General features: G+C 45.7%; 1 protein-coding gene across 1 annotated transcript in view; it reads left to right on the top strand.

The window, feature by feature from the left end:
* LOC307243929 (inactive dipeptidyl peptidase 10-like) overlaps positions 1 to 17,532 on the top strand; it is a 139,752-nt gene that overhangs the window by 17,995 nt on the left and 104,225 nt on the right. The window contains exon 3 of the mRNA XM_080018898.1: positions 9,897 to 10,038. Within this exon, the coding sequence (XP_079875024.1) occupies positions 9,982 to 10,038 (57 nt within the window). The 5' untranslated portion in view covers positions 9,897 to 9,981. The remainder of the gene's footprint in view (positions 1 to 9,896; positions 10,039 to 17,532) is intronic.

The raw sequence follows: 17,532 nt of genomic DNA, 5'->3' as shown, positions 1-17,532 counted from the left end.
TTAAAATAATAACATTCGTCACTGAGTCATGAATCTTTCTGACAAACCCGACAGTGCTGAAGGAAAGTGAGTTCTGTGGCTTGATGAAACATATTAAATGGGAAATGAAGACGACTGAATTAAATTTGTCCTGGCGCTCGTTATTCCTCTGTGTTGCTTTTATGATGGGGACACTGGGCCTGTCCCAGCGGTGGGCTTGTCACATTGTTCCCCTCCGATTCTTGGTCAAACACCATTAAAAGTTATAATACCGTCCCTGGTGTTGCATGTCTTACTTTTCACCTCATTACAGATATATTTTGCGGGGCTTTATTCCCTTTGTGCATTTTGTTCCGTCTCCTTCCATTTTCCCCGTAATTACAAAATTCTTAAATAGACCCACGCATTAATCATTCTTTGTCAGCATTGTACCCGCACGCTGAAGTGTGCCAAAGAGCCATTCCCAAATGGAGCAGATAATCCTCATTCTCGCAAGCGGCAAATTTCTCGCAAGCGGCAGAAGCGGCGGCGGCGGCGGCGGCGGCAGAACCCACAACCGTCCCCTGTCTCCGCCCGCGAAATGTGGATTCAAGGTGAACCACTCCGCGAACCGGGAGATAGCACCGTAGCACGTGTCAGAATAATTGTATTTGCTCCGGACTCTCTTTACCCGGCGTGATCACCGTTACCCGGGGATCGTCGCCAGGGGCGGTTGTGCCCTGAAAAATGACGATTTGAGTCATTGGATTTTTTTTTTTTGCACGATCCAGTGATTTTATACAGTGTAGGGAGCTCCATCAGCACGCCTCAGTGTTTCTCACGGACGGTCGCGGGCCGTTAATCGCCTACTTCTGAGGGCCGCACGACCTCTCCGTCTCCACTTCCATTTCATGATGCCGTGTTGTCCCCCGTGTATCCTCTCACCTTGGCCTCCCGTCACACCTCCTACACTCTTCGGAGCCTCCTGCCACCCGCGTCCCCCCTCGTCACATTTATGATTTATGGGACGCCATGCTAAAAGGCAGGTGAACGCCGGCCGACCAGGAGGACCTGCGCGGGAACATCGATTTCCAACGTCGGACGATTTGAATGCGGAAAACAAACAGAATGCGAAATGCGGAGCCGGGGGGAGGCGCGTCGGACGCGCTGATTTGGTCGGCACCCTTAACGGAAAGTGAAGAGGTAATCAGAATGGAGGCAAGAAGGTCGGGCCCACCTAATCCACCGTGGTAGTGTGGGAGTGGATGGGAAAGTGGGGCAGCTCCGTCACATAGTCCTTTTTTAAATTTCTATTTTTTTAACGGAGATGAAAGGCGCCGGAGTGCATGAGGACGACGTACGATGCCATCTCGTAGGAGGGGGGTCTCGCAGATTCAGCCCAAACTGTTTTTTTCTTCTTTCCACAATGAGTTATTTGACCTTGCGGTTACCTCAAAGATGAAAGTCTGGCCGTCAATTCTTCTTTTTAAATTATTTTGTCCTCTCTACCAATCAAAACAGAATTTCCCACACTGATTATATTTTCGCCAATGACGTCCAATCTTAAATTGCTAGTTGTTTCCCGATAATAAAAATAAATAAAAAATTCCAAACGGGAACAAAAAGCGAAGCCACATTTACTTTACACATTACATAAAGTATTATTGAGGCAAAATTGGAATGAGGTAATTTTCCTTTCTTGTGATTTACTCTTTCCTGCTTTCTGTTGTTTTTGCTCGTGTAGAGAGTGGGGAAGTAGAGAGTGTAATTCAAATGAAAAAAGGGAAAAAATGACAGATTAACAGCACCATGCGAGTTTTTGTCCTCGCACTCTTGAAAGAAAAATTTCTGGGTAATACAATTTATTTCCATTATTGAAAATAACATCCATCCTGCAAATCCATAAAAAAAAAAAAGAAACGAGCGTCTCTCTCTCTCTCCCTCGCTCTCTCTCTCTCTCTCTCTCCTCATCAGTTTAGAGCTGATTGCATCCCGTCTCAATATTCTACTTCCTGTGTACGGGAGGGTTGAAAGGGAACGCATCAATCGCTGTGGTCACAGTTAATGACAGCGTTGGACACAAACAAGGCTGTCTGGCGGAGTGAGGGCGAGAGAGAGGGAGCGAGTGGGAGAGAGAGAGGGAGAGAGAGAGAGAGCGAGAGAGAGCGAGAGAGAGAGAGAGCCATAAAGAGAGAGGGGGGTTTATTTAATGAAAGTGAAAAGGCCTGTCAATCCGGCTGATTTGTGTTGCACTAAACAACAGAGTTGTATGGAAATAGTTCCGTCAACAAAGGGATTAAAAGGCTTAAAGGCAGGAAAATAAATAAATAATAACAATAATAATAATAATCGGAGCCTTGACGGTGGCATAACTGAGCCGCAGTGTAAACACACCGGCTGTCTCCGAGGGACGGTGCGGGGGCCGGAAACGGGGGGTGATTGAGAGACGGGTAGAGGGGTGTGGTGAGGAGGGAGACGCAGCCCCGTGTGGAGCCAGCACCGCCCCCACCGCCTCCAACGCCCCCAGCAGCCCCGCCCGTCTCACTGGCTGACGGACACATCTCGCCGTCGGAGGTGTGCGGCTCGGATTGACAGGGAGTTGCTCTGAACCCATGGCTGATCTCTCTCTCTCTCTCTCTCCCTCTCCCTCTCTCTTTCTCTCTCTCCCTCTCCCTCTCTCTCCCTCTCGCCCCCTCTCTCTCTCTCCCTCTCCCTCTCTCTTTCTCTCTCTCCCTCTCGCCCCCTCTCTCCCTCTCCCTCTCTCTTTCTCTCTCTCCCTCCCCCCCTCTATCTCTCTCTCTTTCTCTCTCTCTCTCTCTCACCCCCTCCCTCTCCCTCTCTCTCCCTCTCGCCCCCTCTCTCGCTCCCTCTCTCCCTCGCCCCCTCTCTCCCTTTCTCCTATTCTACAAACTCTCCTCTGCTTTTCCGACTCCTGGCCATATCAAAGGCAACAATTCCGACGCTGTGGGGATGAAAGGCCAACTGATCTTATCATGATGAGAGAATGCACACGCTGCACACAAACGGGGGAGGAATACGACCAAGGTGCAGATGAAGTAGATTACAAGGAATTTATAGCCGAGTGAATTTGGGGACGTGTCAGGCTGTCACGCCGGCGGTACATCCAGTGGCCTGTGCTGCGGCGAATTTAACTTTAAAGTTAAGCGCTTGGAGGTTTTGGTTATTTCTAAACGCAAAAATACAAACAACGGTCAGATGGTGATTATGGCAAAATAAACCCCAACAGGGAGATCAGGTCCCCAATGCGAAATGATGGAAGACAGTGACAATGGAATGTTGATTTGAAACGATTTTTATAACCAGTATGCCTAGTTTAAGAGTTTCTGCTAAAAGTCCTCAACAGCGCAGTGAACTATTCCCCCGACAGGAATGTGGCCTTAGTTGAGCTATTTACTGTTGTTCACGTTGTACCGGACGTTCGCGTTCATCGTGAAATGAGTCGTGCTGAATGGGACGTTTGAGATTTTGCTATCGATACGTCCCCGTTGTGGTTTCTGTGTAGCATCACAAGATGGCGCCACAAGCTGGTGTCTGTAGGGGCGCGTAGGCGGCGTGATAGGAAGGGACGTGAAGTTCAAGTTCAAGTTCAAGAGATTATTTGTCACATACATACACATACGGTCATACATATATGCCGTGAAATTTCATGACACCCGGTGATTACGCACAATAAGCTCTATAACCTCTAAAAATACCAAAAGATACCAAAATGTGCGTAATCGACACAAGGTGCTCGCGCAGGCAGCCGCAGGGGGAGGCGCCACAATTGTGATTCTGGGTTCTAAAATTATATAACAGAATTAATTGACTGTGTCGTATATAAACTGGAAATACATGTTATAAACTAGACATACTCGTTATAAACTAGCCATACTAGTTATAAACTGGACATACTAGTTATAAACTGGACATACTAGTTATAAACTAGATATACTAGCTATAAACTAGATGTACTATACTAGTTATAAACTAGACATACTAGTTATAAACTAGATGTACTATACTAGTTATAAACTAGACATACTATTTAAGCCAGCCCAGAAGGGGCTGCCCGTGGCAACGGTTATTATTAACAGATCTACCGACCAAAACAGAATTTCCCACACTGATTATATTTTTGCCGATGGCGTCCAACCTGAAATTGCTCGGACAACCTTAAAGTCCGGGCAATTATAGTTTCCCGATAATAAAAAAATAAACTCAAACAGGAACAAAATATTATTGGGGCAAAATTGGAATGAGGTAATTTGCCTTTCTTGTGACTTGCTCTTTCCTGCTTTCTGTTGTTATTGCTCGTGTAGAGAGTGGAGAAGTAGAGAGTGTAATTCAAATGAAAAAAGGGCAAAAATGACAGATTAACAGCACCATGCGTGTATTTCTGCTCGCACTCTTAAAATAAAAAAATACTGGGTCATACAGTTTATTTCCATTATTAGAAATAATGGAAATCCTGCAAATCCATCAAAAAAAAAGAAACGAGCGTCTCTCTCTCTCTCTCTCTCTCTCTCTCTCTCTCTGTCTCTCTCTCTCTCTCTCCTCATTGGTTTAGAACTGATTGCATCCCGTCTCAATGTTCTACTTCCTGTGTACGGGAGGGTTGAAAGGGAACGCATCAATTGCTGCAATTGGACAATCAGCTCACAATTCAGAAGTAACTGACCTCTGATTGCCGCGATCGACCGACAGGAATGGAGCACTGAAAAAACAGAAACTTAAAAATAATTTTCATAACTCATACCGTAATCATCATGGGCGGGAGATTAAAAAAAAAAAATGACAACACAGAGAATCAGAAGGATTACCGGGCATCGGCGCAGCGTGTGAGGAAGGTCGGCCCGGACCAGATTAGAGCGGAGATCCAAAGAAAAATTTTCCACATGGTCCGACGTACAGCGCGACCTGACCTATTTTGAAAGTCGTGCCACGGCACACGGGCTCCTCCGACGAGGCGCCTCGCCCCGCGACGTACGCGACGTACGCGGTGCGCTGCGGGAGGTGGCAGCGGGCGGACACCGTGAAAAAACGAACAAAAAAAACCAAAAACAGTGCTGGAACAGACGTCATCCGTGCATCTGGCGCCCGTCTGACCTCACGCGCCCGGCCGCAGGTCTGAGTCTCCAGCCGAACCCGTGAAGCCGGAAATAATACCAAACCCTAGAGTTTGGAATGCAGCGCGCCTTTATTAACTCAACTTCAGTGAATATATTAGAGGATAGAGATGTCCATCAGCTCTTTACCAGTCTGAGGTGGTTATGACATGAGATCTCAGGTGTTTATGGAGTTCCCTTGCTGGAAGTTATTCAAGAGATGCAAGTTCAAATGAAAACAAAAAAAAATGATCCTAGTTATAGAACAAAAAAAAATGGTGTATCCCATTACGGTGTTCAAGAGGTGGCAATCGCCCTCACGCCGGTTGAGGCCACGTCGACGTTTGGCGTGTCACCATTAAAGCGCTTGTAAAACTTCTTTCTAATCTTTGATATTTTATAGTCCAACACTGAATTATCCTGTTCAAAGCTCACTCCCGTCCTAACCAAGGCCGCTGGGAGACAGGGGTCGCCCTCGCTTTGTGCCGTACCTGCGTCTCGGCCCCAGCTGCTCCGAGGGAGCCAGATGTTGAGACGCCGCATGGAAACGACAACAAAGAATCGAGCAGCTTTCAGCCGTGGGGGCCGCGACGCCTCGGCTCTCAAGCCTGCGCCGCTGGCTCCCAGACGGAAAAAGTCCCGTGGTTTCACACGCAAAAGAACACGTGAACTCATGTCACATTTGTGATGTTTCACATTTACCCACAGGCTGGCGCATGTGACACGCATGTAAATATGTTTTTGGAACAAATTTCATGTCATAGGTCATAGGCCTCATGTGATGCACGTGGGATGTATTGGGGCATATGCACTGTAACAGCCTAACCCATGTGATGCACTCAGGAGGATGAGGTGGTTCTTTTGCATTGCACCAGTGAGCACCATACATGCGACCAAAAAATACCTTGATATGTGATTAACGTGGGTTTCACATGTGATATACGGGATATCTGACTTTTTTTGTGAGGACTCAACCACGCCAGAAACCCCTCTTCCCAAACTCATCTTTGCGGTTTCCCGCGGTGGTGTAGTGTGCGCTCAGGCTGCAGAAGCTGAAGGCCAGCGGCCCCCGTTTTCACCACGCAACGCCTCGTCCTGTTATCCTGTCACCAGTCGCCGTTGTGCGCGGTGCCTGCGCTCCACGCTGCTAAACGGCGAACGCCGACACCCTTCTCCCTCTCGCTTCCCAACCTTTGGCGGATCAAAAGGTGAGCGGCGCCGCTCGCTCCCTTAAAAAACGGCGTATTTCCCGCTTTCAAGTGGAGCAAAAAGCGTCAGCCTGCGGGCCTTCAAAGTGCTCTGCGACGAGCCAGCAGAGGAGACGGTCTTTACTTATTGATGTCGGGGTTCATGGTGGGGAGGGAGGGGGGCACACACGTAAACTCTGGCTCCGAATGAAAACACCAAAGTGTGTTGCAGGATCGCTTACAGAAACACCTCTACTGAGACGCACGCACACACACGCACACGCACGCGCACACACACACACACACACACACACACACTGTATGACTGGCACGGCACCAGCGAACAATTTCCCAATTCCCTTGAATCCCGTGAGCAGGGGAACAAGAGATCTTTTTTCAAGGGTCTGGGTTTATGGTGTTGAAAATGCCAAACCGTGCCCAGCCGTCGCTCGCGGGTCGTCTCAGGAGCCTCTGTGTCTCCGTGCTCGTTGGCTGGGGGCGCGATGGCCGCCGGCGTTTCCCTTCCCCTTCCAGGGGCCTGATCAACACCACTCTCTTTTGTAAAGACTTTTTTCTTTTTGTTATGAGCAACGACACAAAAGTGCACAGAACAACAGAATTAGTTTAAAAAGTAAATTATAAAGTTACACCCACACCCACATAACATACAGTAGTAGATTCTATATATTTTATACTGTATATGTGTATTATACACTATACTCTTTTATTAATCACTTGGGAATTTTAACTTTATCTTTATATTTTTATGTCATCATCCTTTCATTTAAAATATTTATTTCTCCTGTATTTTTGGTGTTTACATTTTATTGCAACACCTCGTTCAAATTTCATACTCTGCTCCTTCCTTTTCTTGCCTATTTGAGCCACTAGGAGGTTGCGAGACGAGAGGGCAATTATAATAATATAATATATTAATATAATATAATATATATATAATATATATATATATAATAATAATGGCAATATAGTTGGATGAAATTGAAACGTATTCCCCTTAATTTAAATAAAAATATATCAATGGTTTGATTGGTTTAGACTTTAGTCATGGCGGGAGCTTCATGAATGGGCGCATGAACATGGCCCCACCAAATGAAAATAAATAAGCAAGAAAGGATTTTACAAACGAGCCATCCTAATGACTGGATTCATCAACATGTGATTAATTCAATGACCAAGTGAAGAACGGTCTTCTCGGCTTTTGTCAACAAACAGTTGTCACCCGGAAAAACCAGTTGACTTTCTGTGTTTGTGGAGGAGCTCCAGAGTGCGGCACCACCGGCCGCCGCGTGATTGCTGCGGCGCTCCCCATTTCCTCGAGGGTCGGCGGCGCTACAGCCGCTCGCGTTCTCGCCGGTGAACCTTGTCGCTACGTCTGATGATCGACGCTAGCTGCTTTGAGATGTGGATCCATGATGCGGCTTCACCAAGCGGTTGCTCTCGTGAACCTGGTCTCCATCAATTACAGGGGGGAAAAAACAGCCTTGAAATCAAAGCCCCGTGATTGGAAAGTGGGTCGCGGGATCCCCTGGGCCACGCTGCTCAGATATCAACGGGGAGCAGTGTGGTGGTTACCATTCATCTCAGCAAGTGCATGTTTTAATTTTGTGGGTGGTATGGATGATTTGGTGGCGAAGAATACAAGTACATTTAAAGATGAGAGGCCTCGAATTAAGCAAATAGGCTGTTTTGAGCGTGAGGAGGGTGTCCCGGTCCAACTTCCTTGAGTGCCGCCCGACGCAGAGCGTCACGACCTGGAGATCTCGTGTTTGATTCTTGCAGAACTTTGAACTCAGGTTGAATTCCAGCTGAATTCCCTTTGAGTAGGACACCTCCTCCGAAGTTGAAATGATCAGACAAATCACTGGTGGTGTCCAGGGACCCCCGGGGGTCGTTTAAGAGGTTCCAGGTTCCCAGCATAATGATTAATGGTTAAACTTCACCATTATTTTTCATTTACAAATCGTCAGCACCATTAAAGAATGTGTAATAGTGACTGTTAGGGTCATCCACTGTCATCACCCTAACTATAGTTGACAGGTATGGGAGTTTGGACGAAATCATACCTATCAATAAAAATCTCAGATCGGGGTCCCAGAGAAAAATTGTATGGAATTTGGGGTCCGTGGCCTAATGCGTATCAAATTGAGGGTGCTTGATATGAAAAGGTGGTTCATGGAGTTCAGCACGCTCACATAATTATTATGTGAGCAGTTATTAGTGATCCTCCTTTGTTCTGTTTTTCTTTGAATTAAAATACTGCACTTTTCCCCCAAAGCTGAATATTATATCCACTCATTAAAGACCAAACGATATTCTAGATTCCACAGCTATTACTTTCCCTATGGGTCTGTGCTCATCTCTCACTCTCACCTGCTCAAGAATGTCATTTAATATTTGACAGTGAGGATGTCGACAAAGACACTGTTTTCAGTATTCTAATCTGTTTTGTGGATTCTCTCCTAGATTCTATGTGATAAGTCTGCAATAAAGCCAGCTCCAGCTGTCACTGCAATGCACAAATAGAAAAACCAATTAAACGTGGATCTGTTACAGTGTGTGTGTGTGTGTGTGTGTGTGTGTGTGTGTGTGTGTGTGTGTTGGGAGAGAGGGGAAAGAGACAAAAGCAAAGAGATAGAGTGAGATACAGTAAATATAGGAGAGAGAGAGAGAGAGAGAGAGAGAGAGAGAGAGAGAGAGAGAGAGAGAGAAAAGAAACACATGTGCTCATGTTTAAAGATGACGATATATGAGAGACTCGTTGAGATAAAGAGACTTGAGGCAAAGAGAAAAGAGATAGAGATAAACATGGGGAGAAGGGCAGTGAGCTGATAAACTCACAGTCCTCTCTTAATGTGGACTTCCTGGCTTTGCACATCTGTGCGTTCAATGACACCATGAGCCCGTTGTTAAGCCTCTGCTGTTATCTCATTGTTGCTGTGATTCTTATTTTTTTATCAAGAACACTCAATTTCAAATGAATTAGGTCACATACAGACACATACACAGTACATATGTATATTTTTCTTATGTTTTTGCTTATATATTTTTTCTTGTAGATACATTTTTTCTGGGTTAGTTTATCATTATTATTATTATTATTATTATTATTATTATTATAATAGCAAAAAAAAAAAAAAAAAAAAATATATATATATATATATATATAAAAGAAATAATAATAATAACAACAACAACAATTATAATAATAAAAATAATAACAATAATAATAATAATAATAATAGTAATAATAATAATAATAATAATAAAGGATTAATTTCCTTCCTACTTTTTTATTTCTTCCTACTTCCGAGTTTGGCATTTTATAATTTTCCTGCAACGTTCCTGACTGCATGTGACCCACAAATAATCTTCAATCTCGGATGCCTTCACCCGCGTTTCCAGCTTCTGGATAACTCGCACGCTGCATCAGTGCGTTGCTCACACACGAACGAATGAATGAAGATCCCGGGCGCGCTCACATCTGGCGCACCAGCCGCGCGTCTTTACGCACGGGGCGTCATTGGTCCAGAAGGCGCGCGTCGCAGCAGAGAGGACGCATTGCTTTACGCGGCTCTCAGCGAGTCCCCTGCGTCAGACAGTTTGTCTCCGCTCCACTTTGCAGAAGTCCCGTTTTCCCAGGAAAAGGAGGATTTTCCTGCGCATTTCCAGGCTTTTCCTCTGCGCGGAGCTCTCCAACGTGCTGAAACATGAACCAGAGCGCAGGGGCGGCGCAGCACACCCGGAGATACTCCAGTGATGGGAAGGTAAGCGCCGGTTCTGAGACTCATTGCACCAGTAACTGGTTCCTTGCACGTTTGTTTTTTTTTTTTACATGAGATGTGATAACAAAAAAAAAAACGAATCTCGTGCTTGAGATAAAAGTTTGACTGTTTATGTTCTGCAAAAGTTTAGAACTGGAAAACAAAGTTTTGCAAACGCTTGGATCTGCAGAGCTTGGATCCTTGTTGTGACTGGTCTTGAAGTTCAGTCAGCCATTTAAACCCATCCATGGCTATATGTACTCTGTACATACACAATGTCGGATGAATGATTTAAGTGCCGGATATATGGTGTTCCTATTTTCCTGTTCGAGCGCTGCCTCTCTGAGTGCAGTCCTTGATTAAATGATTCATGGGACTTTGGAGACGACGATAAATATGGCAGCAGGCCTGTATGTCAAGTTATCTTCTTATACCCTCAGAATGTGGTAATTGACATTGAAATTGACTTCATCGTATTGCTGTGTGTGTGTGTGTGTGCGTGTGTGTGCGTGTGTGTGCGTGTGTGTGTGTGCGTGTGTGCGTGTCTGTGTGTGTGTGTGTGTGTGTGTGTGTATTAGTGAAAGGGAGATAAAGGGGAAAGGATGAAGCAGAGGGAGAGATCAGGGAAAGACTGTGACCACATTTTCAGATGTTTGATGGCCACTGACAGGGTCCTGCACTTTAGAAATAGCAACGTCTAATCTTTAAAACATTAAATTCATAAATTTCAATTTGCCTCGCCATGTTGAGCTCTAACGTATGGTAATGTGCTTGTTTCGTCAAATCCAGCATAAAAGTACGCTGGAGCCATTGAAGCCGGCCGCAGAAAATGGCAAATTAAGACAATCGTGACATTGTCCCCCATGGGGTTTGGGATAGAAATGAAAGTACATACATTGCTGGCGGCCATTGCACTGCTCATGTTGCTTGCCTCCCTCACAACGCTCTGCTAGTGTCACTATCTGTCTCCCAAGACCTCAATTTGCCTTCTGCAGAGACACACTCGGAACAGTATGGATATCATAGACATCCTGCTTCAAGGCTCAAGAATCCCAATGTTTGGAAAAAATGAGAGCAATTAAGATCATCATTTATTTTTGATCATTCAGTGTTCAATGTTATTCATGTGTTTACTGCAGGTGGTCCTTACTGACAAAAATCAGTTTCTGCTTCATATTTGTCACTATTTAAGCTGTTTTTTCCTACTGAAGGATGGGATTCATTTATTTGAGACCTCAGACACATTGTCTCTTATATAATAAGCTTACTGTATGTCTGCAGACAAGAATAGAGTCAAGGTCTGAGAGAAACCTGCCCTTTAATTGATATATTACCAGATTTACAACACACTTCAGTAGCCCAATACCCAATTCCAGTTTTGAACTGGTCTTTGGCAAAGCCCTTCGGATAGCTGAAGGTCTCAGCTTGTCCCAACAGAGTTCAGTGCCATCTATATGATCCTGTAGCCTTCATTCAGTGACAGATTGTCATTATCTCCGTTGGTTAGGATTCAGCAACAGGCGTGGTGTTATGAATGGAAATGTGTTACGGAAATATAACAGAGGCTTTGAGGACGCGGCTCGTCATCTGTGGGTAATAGAGCCAATAAAAAGCAGAAGTTCTCCCTTGGGGTTTTCCGCCCGAGCTGGCTGCGCTGCGTTCCGGGTCCACGTGGCTTTAGTGTTCCCGATCGGACTATTGACCTTTACTTTGTTTCACCCTTTTAAAAGCCGTATCGTACACGATGTAAAATGTAAAATGCTATGGAGATTGTCAGTTACTGTCCTCCCGGCAAGAACCAGACACCCAGCACGGAGACGGATGGTTGACAGAACAGCATGCATCTAAAGTCTTTCCAAGGTTCCGGCCTTCCCTCCGTGATTTTCTTCGTCGCACCTTTGTGCTGGAACTGCATGGGAGATAATGATTTCTTTCAACACGTTGAAAACATGTGAGATTCCCGAGATGAGATTAAAACCAACAGCTCTACCCGGCGTTCCAGCGTGCCCCCTACTGTACAGAGGAATGATACAGAATGGTTCATATACATTGATGTGCAACGCTGCAATCCACACTTTGTCATCGTCTCGTAAAGTTCTCCGCACACGTTGCCGTTCGGGTTCTCCTTCTGGCAAGGCGGCAGTGGTCGGTGTCGGCAGGCGGAGGTGCACCGTCAGCCTGCATGTGCGTGTGTACCGTGACAGGTCGTCAAAAGTGGGGAGTGGTTTTCTTTAAAAGGCACGCGGAGACGTCGATCGCACGCGGGCCTGGCGCCGACCCCCGACCGGCTCCCCGCCTTTTCCGACTGTCACCCACTCAGCGGAGTCAGAAGTGAAATCCTAAAAACTGGCCCCGCTGCTTGTTACCTAACCAGTGCCAGATGTAAGTTGAGTTTACCCCCCGATAAGCTTCTTACATTTCATGGGATTATTGTAATTCAAAGACAACAACAAAATGGAAAGAAACATTGCAGACAAACTCTAAACAAAGCGTGATTAGAGTATGTACAATCCTATGAATCTAGTCCGTCGGCTCGCTGAGAAACTCTGATTTTATGTTGTTTTGGTGTTGTGTTCCAAAGCTTTTTTGTTGTTTTTACAGTGTTTCCGAGTCACTTAGATACTGGTGTATTCTTCACTCCAGATATTGAATCGTACTGTCGAACAGTGTTTCATTTCAATAGATGTTTTTCGATGTATGCTCTCTGGTTACTTAGTTTGTTATTAGCTAAAGATAATACTTTGAGGTATAATCCGTGCAATAGCTGTTTATACTGTATGTTCATATGAATAGTGTCCTTGTTATATACAATATATCCTGTTTAAACATGGTCATTTTTGGCAGTGATTATAATCAGTATCTTATTCAACATATATAATTATGAAAAAACTGTTTCAAAAAAGAGTTAAAGTGGTAATCCCTGAGATTATTTTGTAATAAAAATCCTGTATTTGATCCTTTATTTTAGAAACAGCCATTCAAACGCATATGCATTATGTACTGTATATGCTCCTCTGTATGCTGTTTCCATTGTTGGTGGCCTTTCCCCGGAAAGAATGCAATGTACTAAACGACACTCATGGCTGAAGAAATATCCCCACCGCCTCAATAACAAAAAAATTACGTGACCAGAACACCTACTGATCGAGTGTAATCCACCCAACACAGTGGATCTAATGCATTCTTGCTTTTACTGGTTGAAAGTTCCAACTATTTGACCTCTGGGCTTGGAGCGGGGCGGGGCAGGTGATGATGGCAGGATGGGCGTCGACGCTCCCTCTGGGGGAAAGGGAAGGTTGGACGCAGGTTTGACGCTTGACGCTGATGGTGTGCAATGGCTGAAGTGACTGCAGTTGTCACTCTTCCATAGCCCAGTTCTTTTGACCTTGGCACAATTATACCGACATATCAAAGGGGAAACTCAGAGCCTCCGTCTAAACGGAGATGATGGGAGAATATGACCTATCTGCAATTCTGGCAGACAGGTCTAATTCTGGGGCAAAGGTGCGTTGACTTCCCATTTCTCCCGGGGTTTGCTGATCACACACTTTCCAGAGGGTTCCCTGGCAGGCTGTTGCCTTGATTGTGGTCTACTCACGAGGGCCGTGCGATTGGTACACAGCAGTGAATAAAATAGCAGGGGCGGTGAAGTAGGAAATCTGGTGGGCAAGCGACAAACAAAGAAAAAGACATGGTAGTCCCAAAGGAGTGGGGTTATGTTTCCCTTGTGCTTTTCCCAATCATTTACCAAGCTGGTTTTCACATTTTTAGCATTTTACTTGGAGTGGACTTGCCGTGATTATTTGTATTTGCACCTTAGTGAGTTTAGGTGTGCTGCCCGGCACTACGTTTATTGAGCCAGGATTACATCCACCCTTCATACCTACAGTACATACATACATTTTATTTTTAATTAATGCATATTTTGCATACTGTATGCCACTAGATCATCGTCAAACTCTTGTTTAATTAATTATTAACAATTTTTATGATGGCAATTTTCCATGAATAAATGAATGATATTAAATCGGCAAAATGCTTTATGCACCCAGTAACAGGAATGAATAATTCAGCAGGTTTTTTTTTCTACATAGTTTTTTTTTCGTTCGGCTATTATGTAATCAGTTTTTAATACAGAGATTGAGTTATTGTCCTCGCGGTTATGAGAAGCTTTCGGTTTCAATGGAAAAAAGAAAGCAATTACCCTCTCAAATAATCCTGTGAGCGGTTCTCAGTCGGCTAATCAGCGGCTTTCATGGAGGGACAGGCCTCTTCCTGTCAGTCTCCCTGACGGAACCCGATTGGTCAGCGGGGCTGAAGAGGGCTGGGCTACGGAGACAGACAGCGGGGTATCGGGCGCATTTACTGCCCTGAAAGCCCCGATTACACCTGAAAACGCACATACTGTATAATAGACACCCCAGTTTGCCTCCCGGGATTAATAACGTTTTCTGAAACCACATACAGTAAGTCTAAATTGAATTCACATCCATGAGGCTCGGGGGCCTCACGGTAGAACACAGCACATGTACTGGCGGAATGTGTCTGCGCTTGTTTGTACTGCAAGGAGAAAAACTTAAAGCCTCCTGTCAAAAGAAGGCAGCATGTCATTGAATGCACTATAGGTGTATTTTTTCCAGGCTGAAATCCGTTCACTCGACTCCACCGCTGAGGGTGTCGACTTCCATCTCAGCGCTGACTCCCTTTGAAAAGCGCCAGTGCGTCGGCCGTTCCTTCTCAAACGTTCACAGACCCGTCGAGGCTCCCTCGGCGCCGACCCCCGTGTCATCCGCTTTCCATAGATACTTGATTTCCGACGGCGGGGAAGTGGAGGTCCTTACCATTACTGAAGCGGGTTCGGTGGGAAGAAGAACCCAGCAGGATATTGAGTCACTCAGGAAATAAAAGATAATGAGGGGAGAGGAAAAGGGTGAAATTTGTGTCAAACCGGGGGAAACGGGAGCGCTCGCAGACGACTCCATTAAAACCGAGCGAAGCGGGCGGGGAAAACATCACCGAAATCTACATCTCGGGAGTTTTATCTTTTTATTTTTTTATTCATTCAGAGGGCGCGGAGCCGCTAATGCTCCCGATGCTCCGGGAGAGTGGGCCGACTGCTTGAGCGGATCCGCTTGGCCTCCGGGGATCGCATCTGCGGCGCCGGGGGAATTGGGCGCAAGCGTCACTGCACCGCGGATCCGGGCGGCCTCTGTGGGCAGGATGACACCCCTTGTGGGACCCCGCCGCTTCGTGCTGATGGGCGGGGACGGGGGCCATTAGTTACGCCATGTCGAGCTCCCAGAGAAGTCACTTATTAGGGACTGTGAGACGGGAATCTGGGTCAACGGGGGTTGGCGGAAGTGGCGGCGGCGGCGGCGGACGTGCCGGGATGGATGGAGGTGCAGTCTTAATGGGGGAAATGGGAGCGCTGGCGACGACTACATTAAAGTAGAACAAAGCGGCGCGAAGACATCACCGGAATTTGCATTGCATATTTCTTAATTTGTTATTTGAATAGGGGGCGGGGTGTATCTACGGTGTCTTGGGCCCTTGGCGTTATTGTTTTGAGGTTAGCGGAGTGACCATGTCCACGTTGTGTGTCCTCCTTTCGATGTAGCCTGTCACAGTCTAAATTGTGTTTTGGCCTTTACGTGCGTTTACTGTGTTGCCGAGATGCGAGAGAAGCAACGTCATCAGACGGCGCCTGGTATTCCTTGAGTTTGTTGAGCGGCGCACGTGCTCCTCTTTCCTTTTGCCTCTCAACCCAGGTGTAACGTTGAGCTTACCTGCGGCTTCTGTTCATGTGTGATCAGATAGCAGCCGTACAAGTTGTTTAAGGTTGATTATTACTACACGCAGCAGACGCCGAGCATCGTGGAGGTCCCCGGCACTTGAGCGGACGTGAGTTTCTGGCTTTCCTAGAAACACGGACCCAAACTAGCCGCAAGCAAGGAAAAACTGCAGGACGACTGTGATCCTGCCTTGCAGCGATAACTGAAATATGGATGTTCCACTGAGGGGGCGGGCACAGCTGGGGGGCACCAGCTGTGCTTCATAGTTCAGTTCAATTCAATTCAATTTAATTCAAGAGGTTTTTTCGTCGCATACATATACATACTTTCATACATATATGCAGTGAAATGTCTTTGCAACGCACCCGGAGATTATGCACAATAGTTACTAAACCGAACATAATTGCTAACCTTATTTCTACCTAGCAACTAACTGAAACCAACTGATTCCTGAAACGTAATTCAGTTAGTGAACAGAATAATATAAATAAAATAAAATAAAAATTAAATAAGACACAAAAAGGTAATACAGAGTGGGGATACAAAATAGAAGGGAATAGAGTTTTGTTTTGGGATTGGCTATTTGTGTATACAGATATGTGCAGTATAGTGCATGTGAATAAAGTGAGTATGGAGACACACAGTACAGTATACAATAGTACGACACAGTAACACCGAACAGAACAGCAATACAGCGCAGTACACAAGTTCATTTGTAATTCAGACCGAAACATGGGTACAAGAGAAATGCCCAACAAACGGAGTGGGCTCAAGGTGTGTTTTCAAGCCTGCCTTTGTTTCACTGTAATGAGATTGACCAGTAATTTTTTGGCTTTTCATACTGAATCCCATCTTCTAATCCATTTGATCGATGCCGATTTGGATGAGCTGAGACGATGTGAGCTCACCCAGGACCCCCCCCCCCCCCCCCACCCTCCCCCCACGCGGAGCGATTAAAGGAGTTCATCTCAAAAAACTGAATGAGCCATGCTGATTAGAACTGGCAGATGGAGCCTAAACCAATAGATTGGATACAAATGAAAATAACTTTCCCGTGTTCGGCTTCGCTTCTGCTGCTCCCGACTTTGCCAATTGGTTTAAAAAAAAAAAAAGGGCCGTGCAAATTGGTCCCGCTCGCTGCGTATGATATTACCGCATCGATCCGGCACGGGAAGCGGGAGCAGGTTGCGCGCGTACAGGCATGTGTACATAATACACTTATAGAAATGGGCATGTGTCAATTAGGATTATACTCCACAATTATTTTTGTTCGGCTTCCAATGGCTGGGTAAAAAGGATTGATTTGAATAAGCCTGCTTGCTGGAACAGACGGCACCTGCCTTCTCGGCATCTGTGAATAGTGATTGTCAGCCCATTGATGGTTTCCAGACTGCGGATGTTGTCAAAGTAAAGGGGGAAGCGTGTGGGACGGCTTCCATGCGGCGGGGTACTAGGAGGGCTGCCAGTTTGAAATGCGCTACAAGAACAAATAAGCCAAACCAAATGTAGGAAAACCGGGTAGAGAGGGGAAAAAAAAAAAAAAAAAAAAAAAAAGCCTCGCGCGAGAGATAAGCCTGGCCTTTTCTGCGGGTGGCATTTCAAAATGTATTTCTGGCTCTCTCGCCTCTCTCGGGAGAATTTACACAACGTTTTTTTTTTTGTTTTTTTTTTTGCCACAGAAAAGACCCCTTAAAAAGAGAACGCA

This window comes from Zeus faber (genome assembly GCF_960531495.2).
Source record: "Zeus faber genome assembly, chromosome: 18".
Classification (NCBI taxonomy): Eukaryota; Metazoa; Chordata; class Actinopteri; order Zeiformes; family Zeidae; genus Zeus; species Zeus faber.
This window is presented reverse-complemented; position numbering and strand designations above follow the sequence as displayed.